Source organism: Mustela nivalis (assembly GCF_964662115.1).
Source record: "Mustela nivalis genome assembly, chromosome: 18".
Classification (NCBI taxonomy): Eukaryota; Metazoa; Chordata; class Mammalia; order Carnivora; family Mustelidae; genus Mustela; species Mustela nivalis.
In genome coordinates, this window is record NC_139037.1 from 50,450,909 (window position 1) to 50,471,103 (window position 20,195).

General features: G+C 50.8%; 1 protein-coding gene across 1 annotated transcript; it reads right to left on the reverse strand.

The window, feature by feature from the left end:
* Positions 1-1,064: 1,064 nt before the first annotated feature.
* Positions 1,065-18,881, reverse strand: CACNG7 (calcium voltage-gated channel auxiliary subunit gamma 7). Its single transcript, XM_082710114.1, has 6 exons — positions 18,731-18,881; positions 15,935-16,159; positions 15,251-15,337; positions 14,771-14,911; positions 1,830-1,975; positions 1,065-1,438 (listed from the first exon to the last, which is right to left on the reverse strand). Exons 2-6 carry the CDS (start codon positions 16,128-16,130, stop codon positions 1,181-1,183), a joined length of 828 nt encoding a protein of 275 aa, XP_082566240.1. The 5' UTR covers positions 16,131-16,159; positions 18,731-18,881; the 3' UTR covers positions 1,065-1,180.
* Positions 18,882-20,195: the final 1,314 nt, after the last annotated feature.

Genomic DNA, 20,195 nt, shown 5'->3' on the forward strand with positions numbered 1-20,195 from the left:
TTCCGTGTACAACACTGTGCTACCTCGCCCCCGCCCCCCAATGGGGGGAAGGGCGAGTTTCTGGTGACCTTCCCCCCAAATCTGTCCAAGGGGGCGGACGGACCCTTGAAAGAGGCCAGAGTTGGGGGTCTAAGATGGGAAAGGGGGACTTCAATGAGGGGGAGTGCCAGAAAATGGAAGACTTCGAGGTTTGGGGGGTTTGGACCCCCGCTACTGCCTCTCCCTCCCCCGACGGGGCCTCGAGGGGGAAGAGGCCGGCACAGGTGTGGAAATGGCACGGAGGAATTCCCTCCACCCTAGGGTCTCCAGCCCTATTGTGTGGCGTGCGGGGCTAGATGCACCTAGAGCGGAAGGTGAGCGGAAGGAAGGAGGAAGGGAGAACGAGCTCGAAGAAGAAGAAGAGAAAGAAAAAGAAGCCAAGGGCAGCTGAGAAAGCAAGGAGATCCTTCCGATGGCGCCCCCTGAAAGGCAGGTGACCTTCAGGAGGCCGAGAAGAGCCCAGCCGGTGAGGAAGAATGGAACCTCCCAGGGGAGTAGAGAACTGAGTTGGGGGAGGGGAGACACCGGGTTGAGCACGCCCGGGCCTCCAGCCTCCCACCCCACCCTCAGCTGCGGGCGCAGCAAAAAGACTGCCCGCTGCACCCGCCGGCCCAGAAGATCCGGAGATGAGATTGGGCGGGGAAATAGAGAAGTCGGGGCCGAGGCGAGAAGAGGGTAGTTGGCATTCCAGGCGGCTGCCCAACCTACTCTCCAGCCCAGCGCCCCTGAGGCGAGGCCGCAGGCTGCGGGGCTCAGGGTGGGTGGGCGCCTGCACCGCTGGCCCCCAGCGTGCAGTGCGCGCGGGGCAGGGAAACCCGCCGCCGGGCACTGGAGGGGAGGGGAGGGCCAGAGGGAGGGGGCGGAACCAGGGAGAAACTGGGGGCCCTCTGCGAGTGGCTGGGACGGAGGAGGTCGAGAGACCCCGAAGGGGGAAGGAGCCCTTGGAAAGTATAGGGACCAGCACGGAGGCGCGGGGCCACCGAGAAGAGGGCGGGGCTAAAGCGTGCGTAGCATGGGGGGGGGGGAGCGGGGTAGTGAAGTTCCGAGGGAGGGAGCTGAGCCCTGGGGCCTAGAGACCCCCAAGGGGAGAGATGGAGGAGGAGGAGGAGGGGAAGGAGAAGGGAGAGCCGAGGGGCGGGCCTCAGCAGGGCGAGGTGGAGATGTGCAGGTGGTCCGGGTACTTGATGGCGGGAGGGTAGTTCTGCGTCATCTGGATGGAGACGTCGCTGGAGATGTCGGAGGGGCTGCGGCCGCGGCGCCACGCCTCGGGCTGCAGAAACTGGCCCGAGTAGTCGGAGCAGTCGCTGAGGCGCGGGCGGTAGAAGGCCGGATGCGGGCGGTACATCTCCTCCTCCGCGTAGCGCTTGGTGAACAAGTACACGGACATCACGCCGGCCCCCTGTGGCAATGCGGGGTCAGGGTCCCAGAGGCTGGCCCCGAGCTCCCAAGGACCCCAAGACTTCAGACCCACCCCCCAGGCCCTCCTCTCTCAGACACAAGAGTCCGGACTCCCAACCCCCTCCTCCCTCATTCCCTGGAGTCCAAACCCCCAGCCCCCTCCTCCCTCAGACCCAGGAGTGAGTCCAGGCCCCAGCCCCTCCCCCACACCAGGACCCCAGAAGTTGGGAGCTGCCAGACCCTCCTCCAGGACCAGGGGTTACGTCCTCAGTCACCACCTCCCTTTTAAATCCATCATCTATGCCCCCAGTTTCCTCTTTCTCCTGAGCCCAGGAATGAGCCTCCCTCCTCCAGACCAGTCTCCATTCCTGTCTGGGCCCCACAGACATCACCTCTTTGAGGAGGAAGGAGGAAGCAGCGAAGGCAAAAGACCACCCATAGCGATAGTGGAAATACTGCTCAGAGCTGCTGGGCCTGTTCATGACCTCGTCGTTGATGCTGGAAATGTAGAGAACCAAGCCCACCACCAAGGAGAGGCCTGGGGAGCAGAGAGTGCCCTTGGTATCTTAGCAGAGGGTCCCTCTCTCCAGCCCCAGCCCCTCCCCCATCTCACCACCATCCCCTCCCCTTTCCTCCCTGCTCAGTCCTGAACTAAATCCATTTTTTGAAACCTTTTTGTGTGCTGGGCCTTGGCCATCTGCAGGGATTCTGGAGACAATGAACTTTCTCTTCCCGCCTCCCCTAATCTACAGTCCAGGAGTTCACAGGCAATTGGGGAAGGCAACTAGGGACACTGGTGGGTAGTCACATAAATGGTGATATGCGCAGTCAGGGAAGTAGCAGCACAGAATCCTGCGGGTCCAGGAGAGACACCAACCCACCTAGGGGACGGGCAGGGATGGTGGGGGTGGTGCAGGGGAAGTCCAGGAAAGCTTCCTGGAAGAAGGGCCTTTGTCCAAGTCCTAAAGGATGAGGCCTGGGGAGAAGAGTACACAGTTATACCACTCTAGCCAGAGGGAACAGCATGGCCAAAGGGTTGGAGAGGGAGCACCGAACTGATCCATCCATATAGCCAGAACACCGGCCCCAGCCACAAAATATGAGGCCAGAGAAAGGGGCAGAGACACGGCCATAATGGGCCTCAAATGCCAAGGGCACTAGGGAGCCATGGAAGGTCTGGAGCAGAGGAAGGGCAGGTTCAGTTCAGAGTGTTAGAAGAACCCTTGCAGGATGGTTGGTTCTGGGAAGAGAATGAAGAGAGAGACGAGTTGTGACATGCCAGGGGGACGAGGATGAGGCCCAAGTTGAAACTGTGGATAATAGCCACAACGTCAGTAATAATATTAATAAAACAATAGCAACTGCTCATATAGGTCTTGCCCTGTACCAGGCACTGTTCTCAGTGCTGTGTATGTATCAGCTTCTTCAAACCTCCCAGCCGCCCCTCCAGTGGGTATCATTTTTATCAACACTGACAGCTGAGGGAACAGAGGCACACGAAGAAGGTGCAGAGGAGATGTCTGCATTGAGAAATTGTTAAGAGGCAACTACCACTTCTTCAAGCTGAACCTCTTTTAAGCAGCAGCCATACCAAGTGTGGCTTAAGAAGGTGATCAGGTGTCCTACCCTAAATCAATCCAAGTCATCCCCATCGGCATCATCCCCCAGAATCCGACAAATAAACACTTGTGTGCCCCTTGCAATCTGTATTCCTTCCACTGCCTGCAACAGGGGTCGGCCAACGACGGCCCATGGGCTCCATCCAGGCCACCCCCTGCCTTTGTATGGCCTGCGAGCTAAGAATGGCTTTTCTGTGATTAAACTGTCGGAAAAAAATCAAAAGAAGAGTGGTATTTTGTGGCATGTAAAAAGTATATGAGTTTCATTTGGCAGTTCCTCCGAGTGTTAAAGATAGAATTACCACATGACCCAGCGATTCCCCTGCTAGGTATCTCCACCCGAGAGAATAGGAAACATATGTTCACACAAAAACTTTGCATGAATGTTTGTAGCAGCATTCTTCATAATAGCCGGAAAGTGGAAACAACCCAAGTGTCTATCAACTAAATGGATAAACAAAATGTGGGATAGCCGTATAAAGGAATATTATTCAGCCAAAAAAAGGAATGCAATACTGATTTATACTGCCACATGGATGAACTCAGAAAATAAGCTCAAAGAAAGAAGGCAGATACATAGTGTATGATTCCATTTATATGCCATGTCGAAAATAGGCGAATCCATAGAGAGAGAAAGTGGAATAGTGGTTGCCAAGGAGCGGGGTGGAGGGGAGATTCCCACTAGCTGTCGCTAAAGGGTATGAGGTTTCTTGCTGGGGTGATGAAAATGTTGTGAAGTCAGGCCCCAGGGGTGGTCCCACAACCTGGCAAATATACCACAACCACCGAATTCTGTGAACTTAATGTTTTGACCATGGTAGTATCTCGGCTTGCAAAGTATATGGATTCCTCATGTCAGGGTGTGTAAATAAAATGTTACTGGGGGCCTCTGGGGGGCTCAGTCATTAGGCGTCTCTCTTCCTGCCTTCGGCTCAGGTCATGATCTCAGGGTCCTGGGAGGGAGCCTGCTTCTCCCTCTCTGCCTGCCATTCCTCCTGCTTGTACTCGCTCTCCCTCTCTCTGACAAATAAATAAGTAAAATCTTTAAAAAAAAAATAAGTTTCACAGCATATTCTTTTGATGAGGCTGGGGTAATGAGGAAATGACCTGTTATGCGTTGCTGGTGGAAATGCAAAATGGCCCAGCCCCAGTGAGAGGGCATCTGGCCATGCCTGTCAAAACCGTGCAGGGGTCGGCCCTTCAACTCCGCCATCTAACCTATAGTAATGACCCTGGAGCTCTCTGTCCATCCATGCAAAAGGACACAGATGCATGCTAATCCATGTCATTACCCGGAACTACAAAACCCTTGGAATGACCTACAAGAACTTACACAGAGGATTAGTGGGACAGACTGGGAAACATCACGGAGCAGAGGACCGTGTCACTGTGAAATGAGAATGAGCAAGGTTCCTGGGAACTGGAGTGGAGCTCAATGATAGTCCCAGACTCTGTCACTCGGTTTAAAAGAAAAAGTAACACTCAAAAGAGTATACAGGATGCTAGCTCTTAAGCAAATAAATAAGTAAAATAAAATACAAATGGGCATCTGCTTATTTTTGCAGAAAGAGACACAGTAAGGAAAGCAAACAAATGAGGCTGGTCACCTACAGGAGCTGGAAGGGAAGGGAGGGAGGGACACTCCTAGGAAGGGAGCGGTGCTCTTCTGAGTACATATTTTTGCATGATTTGGACCCTTGGAAGAATGCTCATCGTTTATACATTTAGAAGCTAAGATCAACAAGGATGGGGACAGAAAGTCTAAAGTTGGATACAAACAAAAATAAACATAGCTAATTTTCCATCAAATGATGATACCACCCCAGGAAGGGGTAAAAGTATTCTAGTAACTCTTGGATACAGTACTTTGATTACATTTCACTCTAAAGACAAAAGATCCGCAAAGAAACCTTGAACCTTACTTCTTTCTGGGAGAGCAGCTTAGAGGCAGCAGCCCTTAAGCAGTTGTAGGGCTGAGCACATTTGCAAATATACTGATATTTAGGGAGCTGGATTCTGGTGCTAAAAAAGGGAAGACACAGATCAGAATGGCGCAAGATGAAGAAAACCCCGGGTGTCAGTAGCAATGAGCATACTTAGCGCCCGGCTTTTGGTCTCTAACAGCATTCCCCACTAAATAAGAAGCAAGGGCTTCCAGAAGAAATCGCTCATTTGAAGCCTGGGGAGAGGCAGTAAAATTGTACTTGGGCCACAAAGGAAGGAAAAACTCAAAAAACGAGAGGGACACGTCAGAAGAGGATGCAGGGACTAGTTTGAAAGGGGATCCCTGATCCAACTAGGGACAAGTGGAAGAACAAAAGGAATAATGGAAGTAAGGCCCGTAGCGGGGTACCTGCATGACTCAATTTTGGCTCAGGTCATGATCCCAGGATCAGGATTGTAGAATTAAGCCCCAGGGATGGGCCCCATGCTCGGTGGGGAGTCTGCTTTTCTCCCTCTTCCTCTGCCCATCCCACTCAGTGTGGATGCTCACGTATGCACCACACTGTCTCTAAAACAAATCAATAGTGGCTCAGTAGGCTAAGTGGCTGCCTCTGGCTCAGGTCATGAGCCCAGGGTCCTGGGGTCAAGCCCCACATTGGGCTCTCTGCTCAGCAGGGAGCCTTCTTCTCCCTCTGCCTGGTGCTCCCCCGCTTGAGTGCATGCGCTCTCTCTCTCTCTGGCAAATTAATAAATAAAATCTTAAAAAAAGAAAAGAAACAGCATAGAACGTGCTGAATTTTTAAAAAATGTGAACCCATACTGACATCCTTTTTAAAAATAAATAATAAAACAAAAGAGAAAAGTCTTCTTTTTGGTGGTATACATGTAGATGGAACAGCAGATTTACAAAACACCATTTCGCAACCCTACAAGTAATCTTAGGATCCCAGCCAGCACCGTCAATGGCATTAAATCATGTTATATCTGTTTGTATGCCCGACAGAACCTTCCCCTGGAATATCTATTAATTATAAAGAGATTTTCTTTTAGACCCCCTTTATCATAAAGGAACCTAACATCCCATCTCAGGCAAGCGACTAGAACTAATGCCACCAAAAGCGGGGTAGAGAGATACTGTTCACTCCTGACGCGAGCCTGCTGTGACTCCATTTACGTAGGATTCCTGCTGAAAATGTGTAACCCGAATCCATTTCTAAGAAAACCATGGGCATTCTACTAGACGACTGGCCGTTCTCTTCAAAAAAAAAGCCAACATCAAAGATATTTCTTTTTTAAAAAGGCGCAGGCGCTCCATAAAAGATAAAAGGCCACAAAAGAGACAGGACAAAGATATACAAAGCATGATCCTAGATCGGATACTGAATGGGGGGAAAATGACTCTAAGAGACAACACTGGGACAATTGGTGAAATCTGAGTATGGACTGTGCTTTAGCTATAAGATTGGACAAATATCAAACTTCCTGAATTTGGTTATTACACCGTGGTGAGAAGAGGGAGTACACTTGTTTTTAGGAGATACTTGCTGAAGTATTTAGGAGTGAGGTGTTTGCAATTTATGTTCCAGTGGTTCATAAACTTATGTCTGTAAATATCTCAGATACGATATATATACTTACAGATACATATATATATAGAGAGAGAGAGAGAGAAAGCAAATGTGGCAAAATATTAAAATTTGGTCCAGATGAAGGGTATATGAGAGTTCACTGTTTTATTTTTGCAACTTTTCTGTAGGTTTAAAATCTTTCCCCCAAATTTCAGTAGAATGGGGGAGGGTTTTACCTTCCCAAGGTACCAAAGCATTACCTGGCAAACCACATATTAACTGGAAAGAGGAAAATGTGCCTTATCAATGAACAGCCCCGATGGTCACCACTTTTATTAAGGGTTCCGACGTGATCAAGTTTCTACCTGACAGTCTTTGTCACCTGAAGGGCTGGGATATAAGGAGCAGGCACCAGCTCTGCCTCTGTTTGCTTGCCAAACCTGTCTAACCCAAATCTAATAAAGCCTCTAGTCTAGACAGAACTTGCAGGTTAGAAAACACAAGGAAACAGGAGCAAATCAAATGATGCCTAGTCAAACCAACCTAGGATGTGGGGCATTCTACATGAGTCCCTGGCCTCCAGTCTTCAAAAGGACAATGACGGGGGCCAAGCTGGTAACACCTGAACCAGTGATCATCCTTAACATCTCAGGAAGAGCCAACCAGGCATTCTTATGTGTCTGCATGCAGTGCGGTAGGATGTAAACAGCACCCCCTATCTATGAAGTATTTTTGGCCTCCAAAAAAGCACCCCAAAATAGAAACAAAACCCACAAATCTGGATTGGATCAACAGCAGTTTTATAAGAAAACAGAGGGTTGATTGAGTACCTTGCACCACAACAGAGGAGAGAGAAAGCACAGTGAGAAAACTCAAGGGTGTGGGCATTCTACAAGACAAACGACCAGATTTCTTCAACAAATAAATGGCAAGGAACCAATAGGGGAGAGACTATTATAGATTAAAAGAGGCTTCCGAGATCTATCAGCTAAATGCACAAGTGGAATTTGAAACCTGATTTGCAACAAACTAATTGTAAAAAAGCATTTATTTATGAGACAAGGGGGGCAAGTTGAGCATTGACTAGGTATTAAATGATATTAAGTAGCTGCTCTTAATTGTTTGGGCATGATGGCTATGTTAAATAACAAAGTACTTATTTCTCAGGGATATACTGGAATATTTGTGCATAAAATGATTTAATGGTTGAGTCTGCCTTAAAATAATGTACTGAAGTACAGAAGGGAGATACGGCAGTATGACTAAAAAAAGATCCGCCATATGTTGATAACTACTGAAACTGAGGGAAGGATACATGGGATTTCATTTATTTATACTATTCCTTCTATATTTTTGTAATGCAATTCATTTTAGAAGTCAGTGTTGTAAAAAAGAAAATAGTGGGGGAACTAGTCTAGAGTAAAGGAGACGTGAACTAAATGCCGTGTGTGAACCAAGTCTGAATCTCAGTGGTGGTGGTGGGGGGGGGGAGCTATAAAAGGCATTCTTTAAACAATGGGACAGTCTGAAAATGGGATAAATTATACTATGGAACTATGGCAAAATTTCTTGGTATGATAATGGCATTGTGGGAGAAGAATGTCCTTCCTCTTCAGAGATGCATACTACAGTGTTTATAAATTAACAGTCATGATGCCTGTGACTTATTTTGAAATAGTAAAGACCCAAAAAAGTACATGTGGAGAGAAAGAGAAAGAGAGAAGGAGGGAGGGGTGCCTGGGTGGCTCCATGGATTAAAGCCACTGCCTTTGGCTCAGGTCATGATTTCAGGGTCCTGGGATCGAGCCCCACATCGGGCACTCTGCTCAATAGAGAGCCTGCTTCCTCCTCTCTCTCTGCCTACTTTTGCTCTCTGTCAAATAAATAAAAAAAATATTTTTTTAAAAAGAGAGAGAAAAGAGGGAGAATATGGCAAAAACATCAGCAAAATGCAGGATTTAGGTGGAGGAAGGTAGGCTAGTGCTCATTGCACTATTCCATCAATTTCAAAGTTTTCATTAAAACACTGGAGCGATTGAGATAAAATAATGCCCCCATCACTCTCTCCACCAGAATACTTGGAACTAGCCTATTATTTCCTCCTGCACCCCTACCATCTAGCATAAGATCCAACACATACTAAACACCAGTTGAATGGATAAGTGTACCTATCAAGCAACTGGGGCTTCTGGAAAAGATAGTTAATTGCTTCCCCTTTTTGAACCCATGCTAAATCCCACCATTCCTTCATTTTCTCTAAGAATTAACCTTTCCTTGCTCTGAACTTCCATAGCACTTTCAGTTTCTAGTATTCCATGATTTTGATATTCAAGAAGAGAGGGTCCACAAAGTATTATGTGATGGAAAAGCATCTGAGATAGGTCTAGAAAGATGAGCAGGTTTAAAGAAAAGAAGGAATCCCACAGTCCACACTCCCTCAGGTACCCTAGTCCAATGCAGGGGAGTCATCCTGATTTTACTCTCTCTCTCATCCAGCAAAGATGTTCAGTCATCACGTCAAGTCCATTTTACTTCCTCCATCTCATAAATCAACACTCTTCTTGCAACCATAAGTTTTCTCAAGCAGTTAAAACTTACTTTATATGCTTTTACCATTACCCCTAAATCCTTATCCCCCTGCTTTAGATCCTGGTTCTTTCTAAAACCCAAACAAACTCAATCCTTCTCTTATCAAAATTCTTCCTTGGGGCAGGGTGGGGGTGGCGGGCAGACTCAGTCAGTTAAGCGTCTCCCTTTGGCTTAGGTTATGATCCCAGGATCCTGGAATCCAGCCCCACTTCAGGCTCCCTGCTCAGTGAGAAGACTGCTTCTCCCTCTTCCTCTCCCACTGCCCCTGCTTATGCCTTCTTGCTCTCTCTGTCAAATAAGTAAATAAAATCTTAAAAAAGAAAAAAAAATTCTTCCTTGGCTCCTTACTGACCAGAGGAGGTTTTTCATTCTTCCGCCTGACATTCTAAACTCTTTGATCTGATTCCTGCTAACCACCCAAACACACACCTTAAACTCCATATTTCACATTGTAGTTCTAAGTAACAGTCTCTGCCAGGTGAATCAGGGACAAGAGTTGATAAGGAAACAAATATTTCCAAAGAGAAAGAACGTTTGCTGTTCTTTGTTGCTTTTGCTTTTATTTTTAGTAATTGAAAATCACATGAAAACAATCACAAAAGGTAAGTTATTCTTGCCATTCTTTCTTTTTCTTGGACATTTTATAGTAGCTCTGGTTCTCCAAAAATAATCTTCTTTCCCCCTTTTACTCTTTTCCTCTTTTTCTCCCTCCTTTCTCCCTTCCTTTCTCTGTAATCCAACTCCTACTCCCTCTTCCCCCTCACCCCACCTCTGTTTCAGAATTGCACAGTAGGCAAGAATCACCTACATTCCAGGCTGAATAGAAACAGCCCAGCCTTAGAACAATAGGATTTCAGCACCATGGAGAGCTGCACATGCATCTACCTGTGTTCCATACTTTCTGGGGCATTAACAGATGCTGGAACTTCCACCTCCATACAAGACACTATTCTTTCCTCACTTGAAAAATTCTCCCTCACCCTTTCAGCTTCATCTACTCAGACGTCACCTCCTCTTGGAAGCCCTCCTAAGTCATTCCCCCCTCTCCACCACCCGACTGTGCCAAGTGAATGCATCCTCCCCTTTTCCAGAATGCTCTAAGTTGTCCTTATCACTCCTCTCTTATACAAATACTTCAATGTGTACTTTGTACCACCAATTCATCTAGGCTCTGCAGACACAAATAAGAGCATGCTTGTAAAGTTCCATATTTGTCAGAGTTTACATTCTAGCAGGAGACGGAAAACGTGTAACATGACAATAACTATGAATAAAATACAAAGCATGCAAACTGATGGTATAACGTGGACAAGGCAACATTACATACTGTGGTCACAGAAAGAAACCCTGAAGAGAGAAAGTTTGAGCCCTTTGAGTATCAGGAGGAAGAGACTTCCAGGCATGGAGGGCTAATGAGTGTAAAGTCTTCATGTGGGGCTGAGATGAGCGTTTTCAAGGAATAGAAGGAGGCCAGTGTGGCTGAAGTTGTAAGCAATGGAGAGAGTGTTAGTGGGTTAGGAAATGAGGTCAGAGATCTGAGCATTACCTAAATCCTAGAAAACCTTGTAAGCTAGCATGGAGAGTTTGCACACGTGCAGTGGGATTGAAGCAGGTGTGTAGTTTTGATGGACAGGTGGCTGGGGCTGTTCTGTCATTGACTGGATTGAGCATTCACCTAGGATTCAGCCACATAGTCAGTGCTCAGTGCAGAGCCACACAATGTAGGATGTCTGTGTAAATGCTTGAGGAGCAAATGAAAGTGCACATGCAAAGGACGTGTTGAGGGCCAGAGGTTAGGACAGGATTTGCATGGGAAACCTGCTTCTTCTGACCTGGAAAAAGAAAGTCAATGTCATTCCAGCCTCCTCCCTGCTTCTCTTGCCAACCATATCCAGCCAGTCATCTGGTTCCATTGATTCTTCTGTCAATATCCTTCTCTGTCAAAGCCATCCACTTGCTTTTATCTTTCCAGCCCCAGCCCCAGCTACTCATACCCACACCACTGCATTAAGCTTCCTCCTTGGTTTGCCCATTCCCCATCTCTTTCCTGCTCGTCCATCCCTGAAGATGCTTAAATCCCAGGTGAGACCCTGTTCCTCCTCTGCCCCAACCCTCCCACCCCTTTCTTCAGAACTGAATGCCAATGCCACTATTTACCAGCCCTTAGGCAACTCCTGTCTCTCTCTCCAAGTCTTGGGAACATGAACTGATTAGACTAGATTATTCTGTTCCCAGATCTAAGATGCAGTTACTGTCATACTTCCCTTTCCATTTAAATCTCCTTCATTTTTTGGGTGCCTGGGGGCTCAGTTGGTTAAGGGACTGCCTTCAGCTCAGGTCATGATCCTGAAGTCCCAGGATCGAGTTCCCACATGAGGCTCCCGGCTCAGCAGGAAGTCTGCTTCTCCCTCTGACCCTTCTCCCTCTCATGCTCTCGCTCTCTCTCTCAATCTCCCAAATAAATAAAATCCTGAAAATATAAAAAAATCCCCTTCCTTTTTATGATTTTTTTAAAGTAGGCCCCATACCCAGCATGGAGCCCAATGCAGGGCTGGAACTCATGACAGGAGATCAAGACCTGAGCAGAGATCAAGAGTTGGATGCTCAAAAGACTGAGCCATCCAGGTGCCCCCCCATTCTTATGATATTTTAAAATTTTTTATTTCTTATTTACTACCCTATTTTTTAAGCAATCTCTAAACTGTCAGGGTCGAACTCATGACCCTGAGATCAAGAGTAGCTTGCTCTACTGATTGAGCCAATCAGGCTCCCCATATTTTGATGATGTTAATTGTGGTGGGGCAGCATAGTGCCACAGGGAAGGCCTGGGTGGGAATCCTGCTTCCACCATGGAGCAACTTAACCTCTGGGTGCTTCTGCTTCCTCACCTGGAGAATGACAACAATGACATCTGCCTTATGAAATAAAGACAAAGACCTCACGTAAAGCACTTAGAGCTTCCCCCAACCATGGCACTCAACCAAGTGTGTATTATTTTGGTTGCTGCTGTCACTATAACTATGAATAAACAAATGTATGTTTTTACTGAGCACGGGGTCAGCCCTTCACATCTGTGAGGAGACCAGGGGTTAGCAAACGACCACATATCCCGGCACATGTTTTTGCACGGTTTTCGAACTAAGCATGGTTTTTACATCTGTAAAAGGTGCAGGGGGTTGGGGTGGAGGACAAAACAAAGGAAGAAGAACATTTCAGGGGCACCTGGATGGCTCAGTGGGTTAAAGCTTCTGCCTTCGGCTCAGGTCATGATCCCCAGGTCCTGGGATCGAGCCCTGCATCGGGCTCTCTGCTCAGTGGGGAGCCTGCTTCTGCCTTTTTCTCTCTACCTGCCTCTCAGCCTACTTGTGATCTCTCTCTGTCAAATAAATGAATAAAAAAAAAAAGGAAAAAAAAAGAAGAAGAACATTTCATGGTCATGAAAATTACATGGAATTCAAACTCCAGGGCCCATAGGCAGGGTCACTGGGACACAGCCACACCCATTGCTGCACCTCTGCTTCATTTCGAGTTATAATCCTACAGTTCACAAAGCCTGAAACACTTACTCTTCGGCCCTACACAGGTTTGCCAGCCCTAGACCAGGGTTTGTCCTCTAGACAACTCCATCAATGAAGGCTCCTTTCCCCTCTCCTTTCTCTGTAATTCAACTTCCACTCCCTCTCCTTTCTCACCCCACCTCTTCTCAGGACTGCACAGTAGGCAAGAATCATCTACATGCTAGGCTGAATAGAAACAATCCGGCCTTAGAAAAATAGGGTTTTGGGACCATGGAGAGCCCATGCAGTTAAGGGGAAGAATTCGCACCCAGGTCTTTCTAGGTTCGCAGTAGCATGAACCATCAGTCACTATACCTCGGAACCATGAAAGCACATGACAGACTCCTTGAAGTGGGATGCACAGGCCATAGTCTATGACATGAACTCGAAGAAGGGCTTCCAGAAGTAGGGTTCAATCCCCCTAAATTTCTCTACTGTTACATCAGAAGCCTGACATCCAGTCCTGACAGCACCACTGATCCTCAGTGTGGCCCTGGGACATCAGAGCCTGGAGGATCACAAGAGCGTGAGTCTGGGTTTGGGGACGTAAACACCCTCTGGACCAACCGCCCCTCCTCCACGAAGCTATGCTGCCCCTTCTGTGAACAGCAAACAATGGGATCTTCCCTCTAGTGTTTTGGGTGGATTGAATTAAAGTCTCCCTGCTTCCTACCCTTGTCCCACTTTCTCTCTCTCTAGGCCACTATTTTTCGGTATGAAAAATGATGAGACTTTTCTGCTCGACGCTCTGGGATGGTGATATCGTACGTGTCTTATTTTAGCTCCACACGCCATGATTCAAGTTTACTGGGAGGTTGCACCCTCGTTTCTCTGGAAAAGGTCTCGTCAGGGTAGGCTGGAGGCACAGGGGAGGTTTAGCTGGCTGAGGAGCAGGGACGTTCAACCCTTTGCCAATTCTAGAGAGGGACCTGGGTGTAGGCCCCAAGGGACAGTATGGAAGCCAGCTGGAAGCGGGGTTTGTTCATAAAATATCAACTGGATGAAAAGGACATGACCGGAGTTGATGAAATGATGTTGAATTAATTTGAACGGAGTCAGAATGGACTGGATGGATGAGTTAAATGTGTTAGGCCTGGGCTGACCTGGCCTGACCTGAGCTGAGAGGGACCGAATTGGACCAGATAGTGCTGACACTGGAGGTGGGTGATGCCTGAGAAAGAACTCTGCTCGGGAGCTCAGGACACTCGGTTCCCCCCACCTACTCCCCCCCCCCCGCCCCTCCAGCTCAGGCTGGTGTCTTGGGCAACTCCCTGCACAACTGTGGGCCTCGGTGCCCCCGTTTAATCAAGTGAGTTCTAATAATAACTCGGCAGCAGAGATGTTACGGGAAGGGTGTGAGATCGCTCAGGCACAAGAGCCTTGTCTCTCAAAAGATAAAAGAAAAGACAAAGACTGAAAAGTAGCTAATGACATGCAAGGTGACATATTCAGGATGAAGCATATGGACACAACTCACACTGAACCGCATAAAGAGGTAATAATAAGGTGGGCTAGAAGACGGACAGATGGACAGACACAGCCAGTCTAGTCATAGGGTAACGGTTGACTCTGAGTGGTGGGTTCATGGGAGCCCACTCCAAAATGCTTTCCACTTTTCTGTTTGAAAATTTTTCAAATAAAATGTCGCACAGAAAATAAAGAGCTTTTATGTATGTTAACTGCTAAAATATCAGGAGGGGTGAATGGCAAGTGTGTGGGCCCAGCTCTGTGTCTCCAAGGTCCCGTGGCCCTGAGCCACCATCTGTTTGTACATCCGCACAATGGGACTGTAAGAGAATTTGTCTCACAGGGCTGTGGTATCAGAACGGAGCCTAATAAGCACCTAATAAATATTAGTTAGAATGGGGTCCCCCCAGCAAGCTGTGAGACGGGTACTGCTATCTCCATTTAACAGAGAAGACAAGTGGCGCTCAGAGAGGTTGGGCAAACCCTCCAGGGTCACACAGCAAAGAAGTGGTTTTCTTAGTGGAGGAGGGACCACAGGTTCCCAGAACCGAAAACAGTCCCAGGCCCTAAGTCCTTTCCTTGAGCTCACCGGATAAGATGAAGAAGATGCCAGAAACGAAGGCCAGAATGGTCCTCTGCGGGCGGATGTGGCCAATGTTACTGATGACGAAGGCCGTGAACACTAGGAAGAGACTGACCATGGGAAATGGGGTGGCCGTGCGCACCGTCTCTGAAGGAAGGGTAAAGGGAGAGACAAGGGGTGAGGGGGGCCTCGAAAGGTGACACCTCCCCATTCCCCTGGCCACGCCTCTTGCATGGCCCCGCCCCTTAATGTGGCTCCTCCCCTTCCGGATACTTCATTGCTGACCCTTTCACCCAGGCCACACCCTTTAAATTGACACCGCCCCCTTCCTGTGGACTCCACCCACTGCCCAGGCCCTGCTCCTTCAACCTGGCTCCTCCTCCTCATCCAACCACTGCACTTCCTCCCCGCCACCCCAACCCTTTCCTGGTGCTGCCCTTTCTCCCAGGACTCCCCCCTTTGTCGAGGCCCCCTGCTTCCCCTCACTCAGAATATTCTCCGTGTTTTCCGTCACCAAGTTGATCTCCGGTTCAAGGAAATACTCCGAGGCCACACAGCGACCCTTCTCCCGGCCTGGGGGTAAGAATTGAAAGCACAGCTAGATGAGGGGCAGGTGGCACCGTGGGGAGACCCCAGGTATATGAGGCTTGATCCAGGGATTACTGTCTATACTCTTCTTGTGGGGGAAGGCGGGGCGGGTCACAGAAGGTCTGGGAGCTCCTTTTCTGAGCTTTTCTGGAGACCCATGGATGGAGGACAGGACTGGAACTCCGGGTCCCAATGAGGAGGGGCTGTGGGCCAGAACTTCTGAATCCCTAAAGAGGATTGGCGGGAGGGGGGTTCCAAGGAGGAGGGTCTCTGTGGTCGCTGGAGGGCATGAATTCTTTATTCTGCCCATTCGACACTGGAACTATGCAGGGGACAAGCTCTGATGCTAGACTCTTGCTTCTAAGTGGGGACTCTCCAGGGATTAGGGGCTTGGCATGGGGGCTCTTAGATCCAGGAAATAAAGGGCTAGAAATCGGGTCTCCGGGTAGAAATTTGCCTCCCCAGGAGAGTAAACAGGGTCAGTTTCTGGATATCTAGACCCGAGGGATGGAAGTGTGATAAGGACCCTCGGGTCCCAGGCAAGGCAAGGACAGTTGAATGGAGGACAGGTAGGGTCTGTACCTGCGAAGAAACAGACTCGCCAGAGGCCGGCATGCAGCGCCATCTTGACCTCCGTGGTCTGGTTCTGCGGCAGCACCGTTCCCTCCTCCATGTACAGCCAGTAATCAGTGCTGACCGCGATGCCCACGAGCAGCAGGCCACACGCACCAAACACGCTGCTCAGCAGGGTCAGGGCGCGGCTGCTGCAGTGACTCATCCTCAGCGGCGGGGGGCGCCCTGCGGGGCCTGAGACGCGAGAAGAAGCTGCGGCCTTGGAGAGTCCTGCTGGGACTAACTACAGTCCCCAACTCCATGCAGCCACCTGGGACACCGACCCCAAGCCAGAGACACCATTTCATAAACTAAAACTTCTCAAGCTGACCTCCGTGCCCTAACCCATGACCGTATTTCTGGATTTGAACCAGTGACATCAACTGTTGACCCTCAACCCCAGAACTGGTCTTCCCAAACCTGACACTTGTTTCTGGCTCTCAGTCCTGATGAGAGACACCACACCGGATCCCAGACCCCAGGATCAGCCTTCCAACCCTAACCTGCAGCCCAGACCCACAGACTGAACCTTAGCTCCAACCATGTGCTGGACCTGGGTCCCAAACTTCATAACTATGAATAGGAACTCAGTTTCCATATTCTCAATGCCAGAAGTAGTCCCTCCAACCCTCACCTTGCACCCTGACAGAGACCTTAACCCTAGACACCAGACCTCCCCAGGATCCTTAACCTTGAGCCTGGGCTCAAAAACTATTACACCAATCAAGCATTTCAATACTGGAACCACGCAGATTTCCCCAATGCTGCCTCCTGGCATCCTGGCCCCTTTCTTTTGGACTCTGTTAAATAACTACCAGAAATCCCCCAAGTAGGTTACTAACCAGAACCCTAAGGGTCCTACTAACCAAGGACCTACTAACCAAGACCTGAGCAGAGGTCTAAACCTAGGTGTAAACCCTTGGACTCTCATCTTGACCTTTAATAGTTAAGTCTAACACCAGGACTGTGACCCAAGACCTTCTCACTTTGATCCTGTGCCTTGACTTTAATTTGGTACCTCAGTCTGAGATCGTGGCTCATGACTCAGATCTCAGGTTTCAGAACCTGAATTCCCCCCATCCCAGATCCAGGTAGGGCTCTGAACTTAGGATGCTGGGACTGTCCTGGATCCCAGGACACTGGGACCCTGAGACCTGGAGCCTGGATTTTGGCTAGAGATTCCAGAAAGTCAAAACCATGATCTGGGTTCCCCTTCCCCTGCAACTCAGCACTCTAACCAGAGTACCCTAGGCCATCCTTGAAACTAGGGATCAGGGCTCTGAACCCTAAAATCCCAAATCAGGAAGCCCAGGATCTTCATCCTCCTCATCCCCTTGGCCATCACAAGATCCCCCAAATTCCCTATCAGAGATTTTGGACTCCAATTTACATGCTAGGACTCCCAATTACAAAACTCTTTTCAACATCTAGCCTGGAACTCTGACCCCTCTGACACCAGGCCCTCAAAACAGGAGATCCCCAGTTCATAGCTATGGCCTTGCGAATTCCAGTCAAATATCTAGAGATTCTAACCCGGGAGCTCCTAATCTCTTATCTACCACGCTGACCGCCCCCCCCCCACAACTTTTCCCCAAACTGCACAATTCCAATTTGCAGGACTCAACTTGTCATCCCCATTCTATCTCATCCTATCTCAGACAAAGACCATCCCTGAATACCAGTGATCCCCATCATCTTTTCTAACTATGAAGGTTAAGACCCCAAAACACTCCCCAACAATGCAGCCAAGACTTGACACCTGGCTAATTGTAATTCTCAGAGCCTTGAAACTCTGCCCCATGCCAGCAAAGATCTTGGCGTCAGACAACTTTCATCACCCCCGCCCCTCCCCCACACCTCGGCATCCAGAGCCCCCATCCCACCAGGCCCCACCCCCCAGCCTCCTGGAGGAGTCAGGGATCCGAGTCTGGCCGAGCTCTGACCGGCTTTTCCTCCCATCCCCCGTCCCAAGGCTTGACCGTCAGCTGCCTCCTGTTCCAGCCCGCTCAGCTCAGAAACAAGCATCGAAAACCCAGTCACCCCGATTGCCTAGTCCCAAGTAGCTGACCTCAGCTCCCCCCGTACCCGCCGCCCCCGCCCCCCCCCTCCGGGCTCCTTGGACTCCCAGCTGGGACCTTGCCCCTTGACACCTTTCTACTTCCCCTTTGAAACCCCCTCCTTCTTCGCTCGGATTCCGTCTCACTCCAAATGGCCCGCCCAGATCGCCTCATTCTCCTCCAGCCCTTCCTCCTTTGGGACCCTCCCCTAGGCCTGGAGCCACCTTCTTACCCTTCTTTATCTAATGCAATCTCTCCTAGATTCAGAGATTCGGATCCCAGGAGTCCCATTCTCCAAGCCCCAAGTCCAAACTCCGTCTCCCTCTAATCTCTTCAGGAACGTATTCCCCGTTTCTGGGGACCCCTTCTCAGACATGTCCTGCTCTCACCGGGCCCGGGCCCTCCCCACTTTCTCCAGGACCGCCTCCCTCAAGGACCTGGCCGGCACCCTCCTCAAGGCCCACGATCCCTAAGACTCGGACATGAGGAGTCTTGGAGCCCCACTCCAGGACTCTAGGACCCCGTCCTCCCGGATTCCTTAGGCCCAATGTCCCCTCACCCCCCCCCCAATGCCTCCCGAACTCGGGCGTCCTGACCGCCAGAATCCCACACCCCGGGGCCACTCAGACCCCTTTTAGCCCCAGCCCCCAGCTCCCAGCCACCTCAAGAGGAGCCCCCACTCCTTCCAGGACCCTCCCCTCGCGCTCACCTCGCTCAGGGCTGGGCGCACGCTCCGGGCCGCGGGCCCCGCAGCCGCATGACCGGCCCCGCGGCTTGCCCCGGCCGCCGCCGCCGCCACCGGGGTCGCCGATGCCCGCGCCCCCCGCCCCCGCCCCGGAGCCCGGCGTCCCGGCCCCCTCCCGGCCTCCCACCCCCCACCCCCCGCGCCCGCGGCCTCACTCGGCGGACGGCGCCGAGAGCTGGGACCCGCGGCCGCTCATTGGCTACTGAGGAGGAGGGGAGGGGCGGGGAGGGAGGGGGAGGCTGCAAGGAGGGAGGGAGATGGGCCTTGAGAATGGGGGAGGCAGGGAGGGAAGGAGAATAGAAACAGAGGCAGAGAGCCCGAGAGGGGCAGGGGCACCCTGAGAGGCAGACAGACAGAGCCGAGGATCTAGACTCCCACCGAGACCTCGAGGCTGAGGAATACTGAGACTCGCAGGTCTGGCGACTGGGGGAAACACAGAGGGGGCCTGAAAGAGACAGAGAGAGAGAGAAGGAGAGGCAGAGATCAGGTCTAAGACCCCGCTGTCCTCGGGCTCAGAGCTTCTGGGGCTCTGGAAGTGGACAGATCAGAGAGAGACAGAGAGACAGGGAGACGCTCACAGGCCCTGGGCTGAGAGATGCTGAAACCCAGACACCTTGAGCTAGGGAAAGAGACAGACAGAGAGAGAGACAGAGGGAGAGAGAGACCCTGAGAAGGAGAGAGAGCAGGGGCAATCCTGGGGCTCCCCTGATAAGGACTGGGGCTCTGGGCAGGCCTGGGGCGGAGCCTGGGCTCTGGGCAGCTGGAGGAGGCGGGAGGGGGCGTCCCGGGCCGGGGTCCCCAGAGCAGCAGGCGGGCGCAGAGCGGAGCCGGGTCCTGCAGCCGCCGCGGAGCCGGGAGCCGGGCCAGCCCCCCCCCCCCCCCGCCGTGATGTCAGCGGGGCCACTCTTAAAGGGGCAGGCCGCCCGCGGAGGGTCGGAGCGGGGGCTGGGGGCGGCGTGCAGAGCACGGGGGTTACTGCTACGGTGCTGGGGGATCCAAGGGGAGCCCCAGCACCCAGCTGGGCTGAGTCCCGGAAACCCAAGAGCCTGCAGAGACGAAGAGATGCCGGGGCTCCCCGAGGGAGCCTGCGAAGCTTTGGGGCTCAGTACCCTCCAAACATACAGACACAGACACACCATTCAACTGGCCTGCCCGGGTCCGGGACTACATTTTCCATCAGCCCTAGCGGTGAGGGGCCGCACTTGGGGAGGAAGGGTCCGCTGCGGTGTCTGCTGGGAACTGTAGTCTGTTGGGACTGTTTTGTGCGCGCACACCCCCCACCCCCACCCCTGCAACTGGGTCAAGGCAAAGAGGCCCGTCTTCTGGCTCGCGGGCTGACTCTTAAGTTCGCGGGCTCTGCTCGTCTGGTTTCTCTCTCGTGGAGTCTCCAGGTCTCTCAATAGGAGGCCAGACTTTCATCTCCCCTCTC